General features: G+C 38.2%; 1 protein-coding gene across 4 annotated transcripts in view; it reads right to left on the bottom strand.

Annotated features, from left to right (window-relative positions):
• IWS1 (interacts with SUPT6H, CTD assembly factor 1) overlaps positions 1-21940 on the bottom strand; it is a 38395-nt gene that overhangs the window by 10049 nt on the left and 6406 nt on the right. For 3 of the 4 annotated variants that reach the window (XR_013335748.1, XM_077766756.1, XM_077766754.1), the window contains exons 3-9: positions 9649-10798; positions 7862-8054; positions 7276-7333; positions 3642-3739; positions 2909-3059; positions 2244-2326; positions 851-980 (exon numbers count right to left, since the gene is read on the bottom strand). Coding sequence is in view for 3 of the 4 variants with exons in the window: in XM_077766756.1 (XP_077622882.1) it covers positions 851-980; positions 2244-2326; positions 2909-3059; positions 3642-3739; positions 7276-7333; positions 7862-8054; positions 9649-10798 (1863 nt within the window). In the remaining variant the exon portion in view is untranslated. The remainder of the gene's footprint in view (positions 1-850; positions 981-2243; positions 2327-2908; positions 3060-3641; positions 3740-7275; positions 7334-7861; positions 8055-9648; positions 10799-21940) is intronic. The other variant, XM_077766755.1, reaches the window with a different exon arrangement.

Genomic DNA, 21940 nt, shown 5'->3' with positions numbered 1-21940 from the left:
CACACACACATTAATCACTGAGAAGTTGGGAGTCCTGCCAATCTACTCTAGAGGACCTCCAAGGCCTGGTTCCTTCACAACAGAGTAACAAAAAATCCATCTTCAGGGTCTGTAGACATTGAACACAAAGATACTCTGTGTTCACATCATGAGTTGAGAGTTCAGTATTACACCAAGTCAGAGTAAAACTTAACAATGTGAGAAAATGTAAACTAACCATACTCAGAGGTTAGCAGTTTAACACAAGAGTCGATACACACCTCTGAATCAGTATGAACCCAAGCATAGCCATCTGCTAGTTATGTGACCTTGGACAAGTCATTTAACTTCTCTGAGTCTTAATTTCCTCATCTGTAGAATACACCTACCTTGCAGGTTTGTTGTGAGGAATAAATCAACCAACACATGTATGAACACCTAGCACATAGGAAGTTCCTTGGGAATTCCTTCAGAAGTTAAGTAGCCTGCCCAAGGTGTCACAGCCACATAAAGGCAGCCCAGCTCAAGACTCACATGCAACTTTATCTGACTGAAGTTGGTGCCTTTTCTACTTCAAGTGCCTCCCTAGAACATGTCCACTATTGTACGATTCCTCTCAGATACACAATAGCAACTCCAAGATCCTTTTCTTTCAATTCTATAGTTATATGAAATTTTGTAAGACCTCCCTTTTTATTGTCATGCTCATCTTATTTGGTATGTTCCTACTAAACTTATATAACATGAGCGCCCTGTTCTGGCAGACGATGGCAGAGGGAATGTACAAGTACATGGTAAGACACAAAGTTGTGATTATACAAACCACATCAGATAATCAGAGGAGCATACAGTCAGATTATCTGCATCTAACCTCTTGTAGAATCTTCAATAGCTCCTCTCGAATCTTTAGTGCTGGCAAACTCCTATCTGGTAGAGGGGAGAGCCATTCTTTGATGGCAGACATCACACCACTGTCAATAAATGTTTCTTTAAGGTCTTGCCTGCAGTAATTAAAAAAAAAAAAAAAAGTCAAGTCTATGTATCTTGGTTCCACTGTATTTTCCTATATATTTAGTGAAATTTCCACAAACTAAAAGTTACTCACATATGTTATTTCATATTGTTTCAAAAGCAAGATGAAACTTAGTTTCTACTTTAAAAACAGATTTGACAGGCAAAGATCATTTACTAAAAATGTGAATTACACATTTTTAGTGTAATACACAAAATAGGTTAATGCTGATATGAATCAGACAGTAAGAATAATGAGCTCCAATTACTACAACTACAAAAAAATAATGTTTAGAGATTCTTGAACCGGTTAGGTAATAGAGAACCCAGAATTATGCAATTCTTTGCAGGACACCAAGGAAAATATTATTCTCCTAGCAGAAAAAAAAAATTCCAAAGATATATTTAAATTCCATTTTATGTACAAAATCAATTATTCTATTGACATATTATGACAATATTACATATATGAAATCTGCAACAGAGAACTGCCTCTTGGAATTAAGGTAGCAATTTTCTAGTGGAAAGTTCTAGCCTATGTTGCTGGCTATGGTTAGGATCAAGGAGAAATCAAAGTTAGTCAGGAATATGAGTACACCAATGAAAGAGCCTCATATCAAGGATCTATCAAAAAAAATGTCCTTATTCCAGAAGGACCAGTGACATACTTCATGATAATAACTGGTCATAAAAGACTCTACAATATATGCTTCAAGTAGTCCCTCAGAATCTGCTCTGCTCTCCATTACACTGGGAAAGTAGATGCAACTTCACCAGACTCAAGGTAAGACGGTCTATAAAGAACATGGTAGTTTACATGCTCTTCTTCCTTCATTATCAGTTTGCCACTTGTTCTGTTTGTATCAGGGAGCAAGGGTTAAAGATCTGAGAGGAAGTAACATGATTTAGGAAATTCTATTCATTACTATTTTTCTGTGAATGGATGGAAGGCAGTCATTCTTCCATATAGTTTGAGTATTATTCCATTAAAAGGAAAAAAAATTTTCAAGGACACACAATACTTTTTTTTTTTTATTTTACTTATTTCTAGGAGAGAGAGAGAGAGACAGCGTGAGCAGGGGAGGGTCAGAGAGAGAGGGAGATACAGACTCTGAAATCGGCTCCAGGCTCCGAGCTGGCAGTCAGTACAGAGCGACACGGGGCTCGAAACCACGAACCGCAAGATCATGACCTAAGCGAAAGTCAGGCGCCCAACCAACTAAGCCACCCAGGCGCTCCAACACAATACTTACTTCTTAAGGTGCATGACCACAGTAGGCAATAATGTTAATTTTTTCAGTGCTGGCTTTTTTTGATTGTTCAATTGTCTGTCTTCCTACCAAGAAAGAAAAATATTTTTCAAAAAGCAGTATTTATGGGCTTCACGCCTAGCACAGAGCCCAAGGCAGCGCTTTAACTCATGACCCTGAGATCAAGACCTGAGCTGACATCAAGAGTTGGATGGTTTACGTGAATGAGCCACCCAGGTGCCCCGTAAACTTTAAAGCAGCGATTTCGCCAAGTAACAATGTTTTCCTACAAGAAAGGATAACACACTTTTTTGTGGAACGTCAAATTCTGTATCTGTCTATGTTAATCAAACCTACAAAACTATTAGAATAAATAGCTTCAACAATTACAAATTTAGGGGAACAATGTTACTGTTCTTAAAGAACAGTTTCAGTGTTTACTTGGGTGCTTTTTCCTATTTTAATTACAGAAAATTTCAAATTGTACCAACATGGAAAACAAAACAATATACTCCCTCTATCATATACATTTCAACAACTAAACACCCATGTTCAGTCTTATTTCAGCTATGTTCTCTCCAGCTACTTTCCCCTTCCCCTCCCTTAAAAGACCACACAACAGACCCAGTGAGGAAAGAAAAGAGGAAGCCTGCAGTGATCCATCTCACCTCAGCAGCTTCATTCATCTTGACAATCATGGCACTCACGACGTCGTCAGCGTCACTGATAAAAGTGCCGCCATCACGGTTCCGTCTGCGCTTGCCGCTCATGCTCTTCTTCCGCTGCAACATCATCTCAAAATCCGACAGAAAGTCCATACTAAGCAGCAACACAAAATCAAGTGAAATACAAATTCCCTATTAAATACGTATTTTCTTTTGTCGTAGTTTATAACCACCAATTTTCTTAATTCTAACTCTATGAAATGCTACTTTCTTCTAAAGTGCAAGTACTTCTAATTTGGCACCTTTCAAGATACCAGACTTTTCTGAACACAGATTCCAACCATCTCAACAGAAGTATGTGAAATTCAATCGAGTAATATTTTGTAGTTAAAACTTTACCTTATTGACCCTAGGACCTCAAAGTCAGCTTCTCTCAAAAAAAAAAAAAAAGTATTCTAATTATTAGGTTTATTAGTAACTCAAGAGCTTACTTGGGGAAGGTGACACCATATAACCCCACAAACTAAGACAACTGAGTGCAGGGCAAATGAAAATAATAACAAGAGTAAATAGATTTTCACATAGCACTGTATATAGAGAAGTAAAAAGAAAAATGGGATAAATTCTTTCCTACACTTTAATAAGGAACCAAAATAAGAAAAAACAAAGTTTGATAGGCTCTAATCTTCATGTTTTAAGTTCTCTTTCACAAATTAAAAACAAAAAAAAAACTTACTGTTTTCCTCTCTTTATGTTATCATCAGAATCTGAATCTTCTGCTTCTTTTACCTGGGTTTCACTTTTTTCTTCTTCCAAATCTTCTTGGTTAAAACCCTAAAGGTAGGGTAAATTTGCCAGGGTTATCAAAACCTTCTTACAGATTTTCTTCTGTATAATTGCTCCCAAATTTTTTGCCTTTTTAAAGTAACACATCCACAAAGAACAAAAACTAAATACGTATCAAATAGCACATGGCGAAAAAGCTCCCTCTCACGCTAGACGGTAGTGCTACTAGTTTTCTTATGTCTCCTTCCAGAAATAGCCTAAGTCTACATTTATACACCTATTTCTATACATATGTATTTATTATCCCCTTTTATTATACAAATGGCAGCACACTCTACACACTGGGTACAGTATACTGTTCTGCACTTTCCACATTTAACAATAGAATCTGGAGACCTGAAATTCATATTGGCATAAAGTATCCTCATTCTTAAGGATTTACACTATTTCACCCTATAACTGCAATCATAATTTGTTTATATGTCCTGCTACTGACATTTAGGTATATGTATTTGAAATTTTGTGAAATACCAAACTTTCCACAGAGGTTATACTAATTAACTCTCCTTCCAGCAAAGCATAAGTACACCCGTTTCCCTAGCTTCTCACTACTACAGGTTATCAAACATAAATATGTGCCAATATCTAGATTGAAAACTTACCATAATGTTTTCCAGGCATAATATTTTATTTTTATGGTCAGTCTTTTCTTTATAGATTCTATAGTCTACTCATAAAACAGATTTGTGTACTTCTCTTTGCAGTTGTCAACTTTTGTTCTGTATATACATTTCAACCTTGGTACTATATATATACAATTTTAAAACCTTTTCATCATTATAAAGTGGCCCTCTTTATCTCATATGTTTTTCTACCTCAAATTCTCTATCTGATATCCATATACTATGCCAGTTTTCTTTTCATTAGTGTTCAGAGTATCTTTTTCCATCCTTTTATTTTCAACTTTTATCTTGTTTCAGATGAATCTTGAAATGAGTATATAGTTATTTTTTAAAATCCAGTCTGACCATCTCTATGCTTTAATTGGAACATTTGACACATTTCAACTTAATGTAATGGGAGATATTATCAAAGCTTAAATCTGCAACCTTTACTATATACTACTTTCCAAATGTCTCGTTCTATACCTCTTTTTTTTTTTGCCTCTTGCCTTCTTTTGGATTAGCTTTTATTATTCCATCTTTTCTCCCTTAGGTTGGAGGCTATGCATTCTATTAGTCTTCTCAGTGGTCGCTTCCGAGTTCACACTGCAAAGTCTACTAATGTTCTTTTACACATCTGCAAAGACCATGTCCATTCCCAACTTGTTACTGCTGTCACAGGTTTTTAATTTTACATTATTTTAAACCACACCAAACAGGACTTTTTTTTTTTTTGTAACATCAATACTTATTTTAGATTTACCCACATATTCCCTGAATCCCTGACCTTCCACCTGAGATTTTCTCCCCTTAGTATCTCCTTCAGTTGGTATACTGGTAAGATGAATTAGGAGGGAATCTTCATTCCGGACAAATAATTTTGCTGACTATAACAGAACACTAAGTTTGAAATTATTGGATTCTACAGTTTATATTAAGAAGTCACCTGTTATAGTCTAATCTTTGCCTCTCTGAATGTAATATTTTCTTTGGCTACTTTTGATATTTTCCTATCTTCTTTGGTTTCTTGCAATTTTACTATGACTATTTAGGTGTAGATTTCATTGTATTGTTGCATTTATCCTGCTCATAATTTGACAACTTCTAGCTTTACACATCATTTCTTTACTGCTTCTGCTATATAAATTCTTTTCCTCTCCTGAGATTCAACCTATGTTAAACCTTCTCATGTATAATTTACATTTTATTCATTTACATATCTCAATTCTTCATTCTAAATAGCTCCTTCTAACCTATCATGCATCCAGTTCACTCATTTTCTTTTCGAATTAAGTCTAAGCTATTGTTAAACTTATCCAAAGAATTAATTTCAGTTACTATAATTTTATAGTTTCAGAATTTCTACTCAGTTCTCACTGTTTGCTGACAAAATTTCTTACCTTTTAACTCCCTGAAGAGTTTTTTTCTTTTTTTTAAGGAACATCTAAAATTCCTATTATCTAGAACCTCTAGGTCTATTTGTATTGTCTAATGTCACCATTGTTTCTTTGTAACATTATTGACAATTAGGTACCACACTGTGTATCTAATAAACTACAGAAATAATCTGAGGCCTGTGATGATGCTACCTTTGTCCTGAAGGGATTTATTTACATATGTCAGGCGTCTGAGAGCATTAGGCAAGAGATAAGAAACAGTGTGATCAAATCTCTGAGAATAAGGTTCCTTAGATTGCTAGAAGACTTAAAGCTGGCCAAAATCTGAGCAAAGACTGTATTACTTCCATTTCACCCTTAACCCGAGAAGTCCCAATTCAGAGCATGAGGTTTTCAAGGGTCTCCTAATCTTAGCAGGCCCTGACCTCCAAATATTGTTTCTTGAGCCCTGCGACTGTCAAAAATATGACCAACCTCAGGGCGCCTGGATGGCTCAGTTGGTTAAACGCCGACTTCGGCTCAAATCATGATCTTGAGGTTCATGAGTTCAAGCCCCACATTGGGCTCTGTGCTGACAGCTAGCTCAGAGCCTGGAGCCTGCTTCAGATACTGTGTCTCCTTCTCTTTCTGCCTCTCCCACCCTCTCTCTGTCTCTCAAAAATGAATAAACATTAAAAAAAATTCTTTTTAAAAGATGACCACCTTCCAGGCCTGAACAGGCAAACATTCCAGAAAAAGCATTTTAAATGCTAAGTTTACCTCTTTTTAACTGTTCATTTTTTAAATTATTTTTTGTTATTTTTTTATTCTCAAGTTAGTTAACATACAGTGTATCTTGGCTTCAGGAGTAGAACCCAGTGATGCATCTCTTTCATGTGACACCCAGTCTGAGCTTACCTGTTTAGGAGTCTGTCTGTTGCTAGCTTTTGGTTTAGTAATTCTTTGCTACCTTGTTCCTCTGCTGAGGAGATTTTTAAACATTCTGCCTAGTTTCCTTCACAGAAGGGTTGGTCCAAATTACCTAGCCTGCCACTGGTAGAATCACAACTTCCATTAAGTACTGGGAATCCTTCTCTTCAGCATTACAATGTACCTTCCATCATCTCTTAACATATTCCTCCCAATTAATCCAATTTTGCCTGTTACCGTCCTTCTATGCCTTTGTACACACTTTTATTCCACTTTCTGAATCCTTTCCTCTGGATTTTTCTACTGAATACATACTTGTTTGTTTTTAACATTTATTTATTTTTGAGAAAGAGCAGGCAGGGGAGGGGTAGAGAGGGGCACAGGGGATCTGAAATGGGCTCTGCACTGACAGGCTGACAGCAATGAGCCTGACGCGAAGATCTAACTCACAAACCTCAAGATCATGACCTGAGCTGAAGTCAGATCCTCAACCGACAGAGCCACCCAGGTGCCTTTACATACCTGTTTAATTCTACTTATTGGAATTATCTATTTGGGAACCAATGTCACAGAAATAAAAATAGCACAGTCGAAGAAATCTCCATTTTATACTTACTGTAAATTCTTCTTCCTCTTCATCACCAGACTCTCCAAATATGTCTGCAATAAGATTTCTAGAAGAGAAGGAAATCATTTTCTTTCTTCTTCTCATTTATACAGGAACCACAAAATCTTTTCTAACAAGGTACAATTTATGTATCATAAAATGTGGAAATCTTAAGTGTCCATTTCAGTGGATTTTCAGAAAAGTACACATTCATATAACAAAACAATCTGATCTCCCCAGAAAGTTCATTTGTGGCCCTTTCTAGTCCATCCCCTACACGAACATCCTAAAGTCAACCACCATTCTGATTTCCATTATCACAGACTAATTTTGCCTGCTCTTGAACTTCACATAAGTGGAATCAGACATGCCCTCTTTTTCTTTCACTTGGTACTCTGAGATTCATCCATGTTACAGCACACAGCAATAGTTGGGGAACTGAACTCCTGGCTCCCCCAAAGTCAGTGATCAGGCAGGATATACTGTACTACCTCCCAACACAAAATTTTAATACAAGTTTAAAAACCTTAAAAGACAAACCCCTCTCTACCACCTCATATGAACCTTTGAAGACTCACGTTATGCTGTCACTTACTCTTCTTCATTCCCCGACTCACTATCACTCCCAAACAGATCCTTCTCTTCATTTTTCTTATCAGACAATTCTTCTTTTCCTACTTCCTCTTCACTGTCAGAGGCTAGAGGCTTCTCTCTTTTGCCGGATTTGTCTGACATAACATCACTGTCAGAGTCATCTGCATCAGAGACAACCCGACTCTTCTTTGCTGCTGTCAGAAAAAAGTCCAAACAAAGTATCATTAATCTTATTTGTCACGGTCATGGTATTACTAATAACAAGTGCTTTAAAATGGCAACACTCAGCCAAAAATCAAAGGGCTCCTAACAAACAAATAATAATTAAGAAGAAAAGTAACTAGGGGCACCTGGCTGGCTCAGTCGGAGCAGCATGAGACTCTTGACCCCAGAGTTATGAGCTGTAGGACCATGCTGGGTGTAGAAATTAAACACATTATTAAAAAAGACAATACAAAAAGATTCATAGTCATCTCATGATTATCTGTTATCATTTAGGAAAAAGTGGCCAGAAGATGTAGAATGAAATTGTCAACATAAAAGTGGGCATCAACAGCCACCTTTCCTTTGGGGGAATAGAGAAACAAGACTAGAATGATATAATTCTGCATATCCCTTCTATTTTGCTGAGCGTTGGCAGAACTGGACAGGTTTAGATATTCTTTTGTGGAAGCTCCATACTTCCTGATCATCACTGGTCAGTGTGGAATTTCTTTTTTTTTTTTTTTAATAGTTTTGTTTTTTTTTTAATGTTTTATTTATTTCTGAGAGAGAGAGCATGAGGAGGGGAAGGTCAGAGTGAGAGGGAGATACAGAATCTGAAATAGGCTCCAGGCTCTGAGCTAGCAGTCAGCACACACCCCGACGCGGGGCTCGAACCCACAAACCATGAGATCATGATCTGAGCCAAAGTCAGACGCTTAGCGGGCTGAGCCACCCAGGCACCCCCAGTTTGGAATTTATCTCCCCCAGTAAACTGGCTACCACATGTGTTATGCTCTTTTTCCTTCTCCTATAACTGCCAGGTTATAAGGAAATGTCTTTTCCCCACCCAAAAGTAAGTTTCATAAAAAAGTAATCAAGAGGCGCCTGGATGGCTCAGTAAGTTACGGTCCAACTCTTGATTTCGGTTCAGGTCATGATTTCAGTTTGTGAGATTGAGCCCCATGTCAGGTTCTGCACTGACAGTGTGGATCCTGCTTTGGATTCTCTCTCTCCCTCTCTCTCTGCCCCTCCCCTGCTCATGCTCTCTCAAAAATAAACATTTTTAAAAAAGTAATTAAGTAAAAACTACTATCTATGAAAATAAGGGCCCAGCTAGCAAAGACTAGAAAAAGACATGGAGTCTCTAAATATAGTCCCTCACAAACTTCTTGTATTTGGCAAGTATCTGACTGGTGCCCATGGGAGCTCAGTCACTATCTAGATGGGATCTAGTGGATTAATTGGATACAGCTAGGTTTTCACATTAACAGATTTCTCTGAAATAGTACTCTTCCCCACAGAAAACGGTCTTTCATATTCCCATTGAAACTGTCATTAGTTTACTATTTTGAACCAGTAAAACTGTTATTAACCAATACTCCTAAAACAACTCAAAGCTAATTTAATACTAAGATCGGCCACTGAAAACCAAGCAAAACTAGTGTCCTAGTGTTATTTTAGAATATCAAGTTGAATGAGATGATATCAATCTAACATTTCAGAAATATACAGTGCTTCTGCTTCACAGTATAAGCTCAGACAGTAATTAAAACTATGCATAAACAGTTGTAAATAATTCCTTACATGCTTTCTCTTCATCTTCACTATCAGAAAGCACAGCAGCTTTTCGCTTTGCTACTTTCTCCTCCTCCCCCAATTTTTCTTCATCTTCATCACTGTCAATTTTCGGCCTCTTGGGTTCTTCCTCCTCGCTGTCAGAACTCTGGATCCTTTTTCTGTCTATATGGCTCTCTGAATGAAAGGAGTCATTCTGCACCTCTGTATCCTCTCCCTTATTCTCCCCTTCGCTGTCCTCATCCGACTCTGGCTTCTGTTTATGCCTGGAGGCCTCCTCCGTTTCGGAATCACTGGCAGCTCCCTTCTGAGGCTCCTCACTCTCAGAGTCGCTGACTCGGGGCTTGGGAAGCTCCTCATTTTCTGAATCACTAGCCTGGTTCCTTGGGGGGTCTTCACTTTCTGAGTCACTAATCCGAGGTTTGGGAAGCTCCTCATTTTCAGAGTCGCTGGCCTGGTGCCGTGGGGGTCCCTCGCTTTCTGAGTCACTGATACGGGGTTTGGGCAGCTCCTCGTTTTCAGAGTCACTAGCTTGGTGCCTTGGTGGGTCCTCACTTTCCGAGTCACTGATACGAGGTTTGGGCAGCTCCTCATTCTCAGAGTCGCTGGCCTGAGTCCTCTGAGGCTCTTCACTTTCCGAGTCACTGACCCGAGGCTTGGGAAGCTCCTCACTTTCGGAATCACTAATTCTTGGCTTGGGAAGCTCCTCGTTTTCGGAATCACTGGCTTGGTGCTGTGGGGGCTCCTCACTCTCAGAGTCACTGACTGGCGGTTTTAGAGCGTCCTCTGTTTCAGAGTCGCTAGCAGGACTTTTGGGGAGCTCTTCCATCTCGGAATCACTGGCAGGGTGCTTTCTAACGTCTTCATTTTCTGAATCACTTGCATGCCCGTTAAGAAGTTCCTCATTTTCAGAGTCACTGGCAGGTAACTTCCTGGTCTCTTCACTCTCTGAGTCGCTCCCATGCTGATTCGTGTCCTCATTTTCAGAGTCACTAGCAGGAGGCTCTGCATGCTCTTCAGATTCTGAGTCACTGTCCTTTTGCCTTTGAAGCTCCTCACTTTCCGAGTCACTGGCATTAAGATTTGAGGGCTCGTCATTCTCAGAATCTGTCACATGATGTCTTTTGTTGAGGCCATCCTCTCGATCACTAGGTTCATTCTAAAAAATCAAGAGTGAAAAAATTAGGAAAGTGCAAAACAAAATGTTTAGTAGTGAAATGTTAAAACTTTTCAACGTTTTTAAAAATATAGAAATATGCACACTTCAAAAAAAAAATTCTTGTTCCATACCTATATAGAAACACCCCACTTTAAAGAATATATTTTTCACAGAAATACAAGTAAATATGTACCCAAGTTCTTTTTAAAAGAAACATTCTCGGGCTATATAAAGTTAAAATTATTGTAAGAAAAAGAACTATGAAACTTCAAAGGGCCAAATGATATGCAGGGCTCATTCTCCTAGGAGAATCTAAACAAACAAGGAGAGAGACAGTTCACACCGACTAAGCACCTAAGCACCAAGAGCCCAACTACGAGGCAGCTCTCTCATTCACTCAGCACAACCATACTTTTCACAATAACAAAACTGAGGCTTGGAGCAGTCTGGGTCACATACCTAGTAATTCTGGTACAAAAGTTTAAGTTTTAAGGAAAACGTGATCTAACTATAGTAACATAACGTTAAGTGAAATAATCTGAGAACAAAGAGTATGAACTTGATATACATATATTAGAGCTACGTTTTTTTCAAATGCAGAGAACAATATATAAAATTACATATATACCAAAATACTAGTAACTGGGAGCAGGGGAATCTTTTCCCATTTAGTATTTGAACTTTCAATAACATGGTGATTAATATTCTGGTTTAAAAAGTCAAAGTATTTCTGTGACTTTTCCCCATTAAAAATGTTCTGAGCCAGATATTTCTCTTTATGTGATTGACATTACCTGAAATTATGACAGATTAGTTTTCAAGGAGGAAAGAATTTTTAATAAGGTTTATGCCCGCCAGCATGCTATGAAATAATTCAGGGACAAGATAAATGGCATGAAAAAGACTCTATAAAACCCATTCTTTAACCTGCCTCCAGATCATTTAAAGTATGCTTTGTACAACTACAAAACATTATACAACAAGCTTTGAAGCCAAAGTTTACGGTTCTTTTTTTCTGTCCATATTTTAGTACCACCTTGACAGCACAGCTTTCCAAAGAAACAGTAATCGCTAAACATATTTATTCAAATAAAACATGTTCAGGAAACTTTCTAAAATAATAAACTTTTCAAATTTCCTATAGGCATTTGTCTTTAGCACCGGGCAAGCAGCACAACACTGGATTCCTTCTCGGCCATACACCCTATTATCCCACGAAAACTGGTGTTTATTTATTAAACGTGATATAAGGACAGGAAAAGTAGCACAGACTCTTGTACTGCAGTACAATACCCCACACACTGCTAAAAGTTTACTTGAAAAACTATCTTAATGGTCTTTAACTATGAAAATACAATTTAGAATTTAAGACCTAGGAAGGCAGGCATGTTTGACCTGTTTTCCTCACTGAGGTATCGTCAGAGCACAGAATGGATTCTGGTACAGATACACCAAATGGGAATACATCTGTTCCTGGAACAACATGGGAGGGCAACATAAGCAGCGCTGACCCCCCACACAGCTGAAAATTGTGTGTAACTACTGACTTCCCCAAAATTAAGTACTAATTTAGCCTACTGCTGACTGGAAGCCTTACTAATAACATACTGTCAATTAACACGTATTAAGTATGTTGTATATTTTTTATACTATTTCTTACAATAAAGTAAGCTAGAGAAAAGTGCTGTTAAAGAAAATCTAAGGGGGCGCCTGGGTGGCTCAGTCAGTTAAGTATCTGACTCTTGATCTCAGTCACCTTGGGTCTTGATCTCAGAGTCTTGAGTTCAAACCAAGCAGTGGGCTCTGCACTAGGCGTGAAGTCTAACTAAAGAAAATCGTAAGAGAGAAAATAACATTTAAGCAACTGTATTTATTAAAAAACAAACACAACACAACACATATAGGGGCACCTGGATGGCTCAGGTGGTTAAGCATCCGACTTCAGCTTAGGTCATGATCTTGTGGTCCATGAGTTCGACCCCACACTGGGCTCTGTGCTGACAGCTCAGAGCCTGAAGCCTGCTTGAGATTCTGTGTCTCCCTTTATCTCTGCCCCTTCCTCGCTCATGCGTCTGTCTCTGTCTCTCTCTCAAAAGTAAATAAACATTAAAAAAAATTAAAACACACACACACACACACACACACACACACACACACAGTGGTTCCACACACATTTTAAACCCAGGTTGTTCAAGGGCCCGACTATAATTTAAAGTGAGGAATAATTAACTACGTGCAAAGGTGCTAGGAGTCAAGGATGAACATGTCTCAGTGCCTGATCCAAGAAGCTGCTTTCTAACGAGCCAGCCAAATATATCATAACATAAAGTAATATATAGTGTCATGAAGGTCTGCATGACACTTTGAAAGCCTACAGGAAATGAGCTATAGGAGACTGGGCTTTAAAAGGTATGCAGACAACAGGTATTTGCAACTAGTTGGTGATGACAGAGTTAAAAAAAAAAAATTAATGAGCTTACTGAAGGCGAGACATACAGGCACCAGAAGAGACCACTAAAGCAGGAGGCAAAAGGGAAAAATATGAGGCTTTTGAAATGCTTTCCATGTCATGACATACCCATGACAGAATTCTAACAGTACATTTGTGTGTATGACTCAATTTATTTCCACTGTAAACAACAGAAACCATCTCTGGCTATCTTCAGAGAAAAGAACAACAGAACAATATTCCCAGAATGTAAGTGGAAGTGACTAAAGACTCAGGGTAGGAACCAAGGCAGCTCGGAGACCTGAGAAAAGGGAACCTGAGGACTTTTCTGCTAGAGCACAATCAATACCATGATTCACTCCAACCACGCTAAATTTCTGTGTCTGGGATCTAAATTTTAAACTCCCAGGACAGATGATCCAATTGGCCATGGCAATATCAGACGCTGTGACTCAGTGTTCACTGGGTTACTGCTGCAGCAGGGACACAGTATTGGGAGCCAATGCCAGAGAGGGAAGAGATACCATGAGCTGGACAGTCATCCGCAAACCTATCTGCTGTACTCTACCCTGGATTTCCAGACACACAGTGTATACATTCTAAAACAAGCAGCCATGACAAGGACGTTACATACATTAAGGACTGTGAAACATGAATTCTCATCAACTTTTAAGGAGTTTCATAAAAACTAGGTATCTATTCACTATGTTTAACATGGTAAAGACAAAAAGGTGAAAAATTACTGCAGTAACAAACTGATCGACAGACTCAAGTTAGAGAATTCACTTAGGCAATGACATCACAGGATTTAGGAAAATAATACATTAGAAATTATATAATTATGTTTAAAAGTTATCAAAAATATTCAAAAATTTTAGACTGGTTTCAACAATTAAAGTTGCAAACTTAAAAAATCCAAAATACAGTTCTTTAAAAAGTCAGGTATGAGTATAACAAATCAATAGCAGAAATTGCCATTTAAATGCCACTCTTAATAATTTAAAAAATTCCCTAATTGTTAACTGTCAGAGAAATTGACCACTGTGAGGTTTCTCAGAAGCTTTAGAAATGTCTATAATACCTCATACCTCCCTCTTACAATCGTTCACATTGTAGATCCAAGTAACTACTGGTTACCCATAACAAATGATGTGGTCGTTTGTGTCAGCATACAAATAGTAACCACACTCCTTATGGACTAAGGCCACAATACTCCAATACAGAGACAGTTAATATTTTAAAATTACAAAATAATAAAACTGCCACAAAGCAAATATCAATTTGTAAATTTCAAAGTATATAAATGTTAAATAGAAATCCTTATAAAGAATCAAACTGACGATACTTGTTTTTCTTATCCATTAAAAGTCACACGAAACTGCTGAACATGCATACTAACCTACCAATATAAAGTGGTAAAACGTTCAACACTAAGTCACACAGTAAAATTTTATGAGGAAATTTCTAGAGGAGATTTTCAAAACCTTAGTTCCAGAAAACGGATCTGAAATCCCCATCTTGGAGTCTGTCAATATATATCATCTTCATTAGTGTATGAAAAAAAAACTAAGAAATCCAGCAATAAAATTACACAATGCTGTGGCTCTAGTGTAGCTCCTGGAGTACTGCAAGGCTTTGACTTTGAGAAACTCCAATTTTACAGCTAGCATTATAATAAAATGACACTACACACCAGCGTCCTTTGTCTGTCAAAAGCTGGTTGACCTTAGAATCAGATAATCAAAAACAAAAGCACTCCTCATGAGAAGTGGAAAAAGCAAATTGTATACAAAGCTTAAAAGTCCATGATGATGAAGCAACAACCTCCTACCCCTGCCTCCCTCTCCGGGCTCATCTCTGCCCTCTCTCCAACATCAACCAACTGCACCAGCAGCTCCCAAACTTTACGGTATGAAAGAATCATTTGGGAGCTTCGGTGAAAAACATACAGATTTTTGTGCTTCTCACCTCCAGATATTAATCCAGTAAGTCTGAAGAAGAGGCCAAAGAATCTGCATTTTGACATCTAATCCCAGTGATTCTAAATGTTCGTTAAAATTCTACCATAGGCACACGTAACTACTAACTTCACTACTTTTACCTTCATGTCTTTACAAAAGCTGTTCCCTTTGCCTCGGATATTTCCCCCCATGTTGTCCTTACCATACCTTAAAACCAGGAAAAAATAGCCTCTTCCTGAAGCCTCTCTAGAGTCAAAAAATCTGGGGTCCAACCCTAGCTTGGTCATTTTCTACTCTGTCCTCCAGGGAAATTTTCTTAACTTCTCAAAGCCTCATTGTTCTTGATCTGATGGAGTTAAGGGCAGTATCTATACTAAGAGAGCTATTTTGAGGATCAAAAGTATGAAAAATAGTTAGCTCGGTGCCTCTAAACACTCTGATAAATGCTATTAGCCATTCATATCAAAATACCTTATTATTATCCGATTATAAAACATTTACCCTTGAAGACTCAGCTCAAACACTCCATCTGAAATGAGCCATTCCTTCCTTCATAACCCCATAACTACTTCTACCTTTACCTCAATGAAAGGTGATGTTTACACAATTATCTTTATAACACATTGACCTTAAGAGCAGAGACCATTTTTTAAAAAAAAAATGTATCTTTTACCTTCAGTATCCACAAGACACTCAAGTTCACCAAAATGAAACAAACCCCCTAAGATAGTGCTTAACAGAAAAGAACCAACACAAAATAATGTTTTTCTCCTCAATTTGGGAGACTCAATGACAAAGCCTTGACCTAACACAAGGAAAGGAAAGTATTGATGGAATCTAAGAACTGGTAAGAAAACAAGGTAAACAAGGACAGCAATGGCCAAAAAGAATCTTCTAACTGCTCCGATGTACTCCCTATAGGAATGCTTTTCCTATACTAACACAACTTCTTTGTGGAAGGATCCGAACAATAGCACACTGCCATTTTTACTCAATTCAAAGTGAGACTGGGCTAATGAGGCTGTCCCCAAAATTCAACAGTAGGCAGATATGGGCCCACTATTGTTTGCCTACAGTTAGAAAACAATGAGAAGCTAGGCTCCAATTTCAAATTTCTTCAATAGCCCCACATATTACTTTTGTGTGTGTGACCCTCTTCTACCTCTCTACACAGATGAAATCTGTAGGTTTCTGGATATTAAAATACACATTTTCTTCAATGTATTTTTCATGGGACAGAAGCCAGCTGACTATAGGCAACAAAGCTAATTTCATGCTGTCCAAGAGAATATTCAAGTAAAACAACAAAAGTTAGAACTGGCAACTAGTTATAGCTAGGTCACATTTGTACTCAAATTTCTCTATTAAAAATTGTGATTTTGGTGTTAACTGTTCAAGAGGGTTTTGTTTTTTGTTTTTTTAAGTTTTTTTTTTTTTTAATTTCTAGGAGAGAGAGAGAGAGAGAGAGAGAGACAGTGTGAGCAGGGGAGGGTCAGAGAGAGAGGGAGTCACAGACTGAAACAGGCTCCAGACTCTGAGCTGGCAGTCAGCACAGAGCCCGATGTGGGGCTCGAACCCATGAACCGCGAGATCATGACCTAAGCAAAAGTCGGACGCTTAACCGACTAAGCCACCCAGGTGCCCCATGTTTTTTAACTTTCCCCTTTATGCTATCTGCTGGAGCACAAAAGGTGAGTGAAGATTTTGAGTTTTCAAAGTGCTCTACAAAGAACAGGGGCACTTGAGTGGCTCAGTCAGTTAAGCATCCGACTTCATGATCTCAGTTTGTGAGTTTGAGCCCCACGTCAGGCTCTGTGCTGATAGCTTAGAGCCTGGAGCCTGCTTCGGATTCTGTGTCTCCCTCTCTCTCTGTCCCTCCCCTGCTTGCTCTCTCTCTCTAAATAAATAAATGTTAAAAAAAAAAAATTCAAAGAACAAATATACTTGATGAAAATTCCACTGATGTTAATAACACTTTTAGGAGCCTAATCAAAAAGATGTTAGTAAGTCACAACTGAATTCTATCAAACACTTAAAGAGGAATATGTACCTTCTCAAACTCTTCTAAAAAGGAGAAGAGGAGGTTGAGGGAACACTTCCAAACTCATTTTATGAGGCCAGCATTACCCTGATGCCAAAGCCAGACAAAGATACTATGGAGAAGAAAATTACTGGCCCATATTCCTGATGAACACAGGTGCAAAGATCCTTAACAAAACATTAGTAAATCAAACTGAACTTTCACCATCACCAAATGGTATTTATTCTAGCCATGCAAGGATAGTTCAACAAATCAATCAACACACTACACCACATTAACAAAATCAAGGCTAAAAATTATATCACCATCTCAGTAATGCAGAAAAACTATTTGACAACATCCAACATCCACTTATGATAAAAACTCTCAACAAACTACTAAAGAGAGAACATACCTCAACAAAATAAATGCCATATATGACAGGCCCACAAATGACATCATACTCAATGAGAAAAGCTGAAAGCATTTCTTCTAAGATCAGGAACAAGACAAGGATGCCCATTCTCAACACTTTTATTCCACACAGTGGTGGAAATCCTAGCCACAGCAATTAGGCAAGATAAAGAAATAAAAGGCATCCAAATCAGAAAGGAAGAAGCAAAACTGTCACAGACCACCACCAAAAAACTGTTAGAACTAATCAACAAAATGATGCTGGGAAAACTGGACAGCCACATGTAAAAGAATAAAAATGAACCCCTTACATAAATTTCAATTTAAAATGAACTGAAGACTTAAATTTAAGATTGGAGCCCATAAAGCTCCTAGAGAAAAAAATACAGGATAAGCTCCTTGACATCAGCCTTTGTGATGATTTTCTGGATTTGACACCAAGAGCAACAATAAACAAGTGGGACTACATCAAACCAAGAAGCTTCTGCATAACAAAGGAAATTATCAACAAAACGAAAAGACAACCTAAGGAAATGAATAAAATACATGCAAAACATATATCTATCTGAAGGGTACCTGGCATCAACTCTTGATCTTGGTGTCGTTGAGTTCAACCCCATATTGGGGATAGAGCCTACTTAAAAAACCATATATCTGATATATACAAAGAATTGACACAACTCAACAGCAAAAAATACCCAATCCAATTAAAAAATAGGCAGAAGAGCTGAAGAAGACATACAAATGATCAACAGGTACATGAAAAGGAGCTCAACATCACTCATCATCAAGGAAATACACATCAAAACCGCAATGACATATCACCTCACACCTATCACAATGAATGCCATAAAAACACAAGATATAACAAGTGCTGGAAAGAACGTGGAGAAAAAAGAACACTCGTGTATTCTTGGTGGGAACATTAGTTGGTGCAGCCACTATGGAAAACAGTATGGTGGTTCCTCAAAAAATAGACTACCAGGGTGCCTGGGTGGCTCAGTTGTGTAAGCAACTGACTTCAGCTCAGGTCATGATCTCACGGTTCGTGAGTTTGAGCCCCCCCAGGGCTCTATGCTGATAGCCTAGAGCCTGCTTTAGATTCTGTATACTCCTCTCTCTCTGACCCTCCCCCTCTTGTACTCTGTCTCTCAGAAAGAAACATTAAAAAAAAAAAAAAAAAAGACTACCACATGATCCAGCAACCCCACCTCTGGGCATATACCCAAAGGAAATGAAAGAAAAGAGGATACTGAAGAGATATGTGCAGTCCCACATTTACTGCTGTATTATTCACTAAAAACCAAAATATGGAAACAAGCTAAGTGTCTATTACCAGATGAATGGATACCAGAGCACGTGGGTGGCTCAGTTGGTTAAGCATAGAGACTCTAGATTTTGACTCAGGTCTTGATCTCACAGTTCTGAGACTGAGGCCTGAATTTGGGCTCTGAACTGGTGTGGAGCCTGCTTAATATTCTTTCCCCCTCACCTTTTGCCCTCCCCCATCATTTCTGGCTCTCAAACAAACAGATGGACAGATAATGCAAATGGGAGATATACACAATGGGATATTCAACCACAAGAAAGAAGGAAAAACTGCCATTTTTGACAACACAGGTGGCCCCTGAAGGCGTTATGCTAAGTGTAATAAATTAGAGAAAGACAATCACTGCATGGTATTGCTTGTATGTGGAATCTTATAAAAAAAAAAAAAGTACTCAAGGAAACAGCAGGGAAGTAGTTGTCAAAGGTTCAGGGAGCAAGTGAAATGGGGAGATAAAAGGATACAAACTTTCAGCTATAAGATGAATAGGATCTGGGGATCTAATATACAACACGGTGACTGTAACTGAGGACATTGTATTGTGTAACTGAAACCTACTGTAGAACTTATACGTACTCACCAAATTAAAGATAAACATGTGAATGACAACTGTATTAAATTGAACTTAAAAAAAGATCCATCTGTATGTTGTCTACAGGAGACACACTGTAGAATCAAAGACAGTTCATAAAGGGGCACCTGGGTGGCTCAGTCGGTTAAGGGTCCGACTTTGGCTCAGGTCATGATCTCACGGTTTGTGGGTTCAAGCCCCACATTGGGCTCTGTGCTGATGGATCGGAGCCTGGAGCCTAGAGCCTGCTTCAGATTCTGTGTGTCTCTCCGCCCCTCCCCCACTTGTGTTCTGCCTCTCTCTTGTCTCTCAAAAATAAATAAATGTAAAAAAATTTAAAAAGACAGATCATACATTCTTTTCAAGTGCACATGAAACATTCTCCAGGAGAAACCATATACCAGGCCACAAAACAAACCTCAATGAATTTAAAAAGCTAGAAATGATTATACAAAGTATGCTCTCGTACCATAATGCAATCAATTACAGTAAGAAAAATGGTAGCAATCTGAATATGGAATTACAAAACAATTCCACTTTCTAAGAATTAAAGAGAATAACACACTTAGGAATACATTTTAAAAAGAAATTCAACATCTGCACACTGAAAATTATAATGCACTGTCAAAAGAAACTGAAAGAAAATTTAAAACGCCCTATATTCATAGGTCAGCAGACTTCGTGTTGTCAAGATGACAATACTACCCAAACCACTGACTCAGTGCCATCCCTAACAGGACCCACTAACGTCCCTGCGGAAACTGACAAGCTGATTCTAAAATACATACATAACTTCAAGGGACCTAAAAGAGATAAAGAGATAAAAGAACAAAGTAGCACTCACACTCCTTGATTTCAAACCTTACTCAAGGTACTATGGTGTTGGTGTAGGTACAGATATGAATGAATTAGAATTGGAGCTCCAAAAATAAACCCTATATCCATGGCCAAATGATTTTTTTTAATGTTTATTTTTGAGAGAGCGAGAGAGAGAGCGCGCGCATGCGAGCGAGCTTGAACGGAGGTGGGGCGGAGAGGAAAGGAGACACAGAATCGCAAGCAGGATCCAAGCTGTCAGCACAGAGCCCCACATGGTGCTTGAACTCACGAGCCATGAGATCATGACCTGAGCCTAAGTTGGACGCTTAACCAACTAAGCCACCTATGGCCAACTGATTTTGACAAGGGTGCCAAGACCATTCAACGAGGAAAGAACATTCTGTTCAACAAATGGTGCTGAGACAACTAGATATCCACATGCAAAAGAATGGAACCTGACCCTCACTTCACAGAATATACAAAAAAATACCTACAATCAACCAAAGATCTAAATGTAAGAGCTAAAGCTATAAAACTCTTAAAACATAGGGGTAAATCTTCATGACCTTGGATTTGGCAAAGAATGCTTAGACATGCCACTAAAAACACAAGCAATACAAGGGGAGAAAACCCATAAAGTAAACTTCATTAAAATTAGAAACTCTGTGCATGAAACCACACTAAAGTGAAAAGATAACTCATGTAATGGGAGAAAATATGTACAAATCAGTCACCTAATAGGGGACTCATATCCATAATATTTAAAGAGCTTTTACAACTCAATAATAAGAAAAACTGACCAATTAAAACAATGAATGAGGGATCTGAATGGACATTTCTCCAAGGAGATACACAAATGGCCATACCCACATAAAGACACTGAACATCATTACTCTTCAGGAAAATGCAAATTAAAACCACAATGAGATAATACTGCATGCCCACTAAGATGGCTATTCCCAAGGAGTCAGGTAATAACAAGAGTTGGTAAGGATATAGAGAAATCAGAACCTTCACACACGATTAGTGGGAATATAAAATGGTGCAGCCATCTGGAAAATAGCTTGAGGGGTTCTTCAATTCAGAATAAAATTACCAGGGGCGCCTGGGTGGCTAAATTGGTTAAACGTCCGACTTTGGCTCAGGTCACGATCTCACGGTTCACGGGTTCGAGCCCCGCGTTGGGCTCTGTGCTGACAGCTAGCTCAGAGCCTAGGAGCCTGCTTCAGATTCTGTATCTCCCTCTCTTTCTGACCCTCCCTTGCTCATACTCTCTCTCAGAAATAAATTTTTTTAAAAATTAAAAAAAAAAAAAAAAAACAGAAGAAAATTACCATATGATCCAGTAACTCCACTCCTACTTGAGAGTGGATCATACCCACTCTTGGAACATACCCAAGAGAAATAACATGTCCACACAAAAACTTCTACATAAATGTTTATAGAAGCACTTCATCTAATAGCCAAAAGGTAAAAACTTAAATGTCCATCAACTGACAAATGGATAAACAAATGTGGTTTATCTATATAATGAAATTTTATCATAAAAAGAAGTATCAATACATGCTACAATATATATAC

Source organism: Crocuta crocuta, unplaced genomic scaffold (genome assembly GCF_008692635.1).
Source record: "Crocuta crocuta isolate KB4526 unplaced genomic scaffold, BGI_CrCroc_1.0 scaffold5, whole genome shotgun sequence".
In the NCBI taxonomy this organism is placed as follows: domain Eukaryota; kingdom Metazoa; phylum Chordata; class Mammalia; order Carnivora; family Hyaenidae; genus Crocuta; species Crocuta crocuta.
This window is presented reverse-complemented; position numbering and strand designations above follow the sequence as displayed.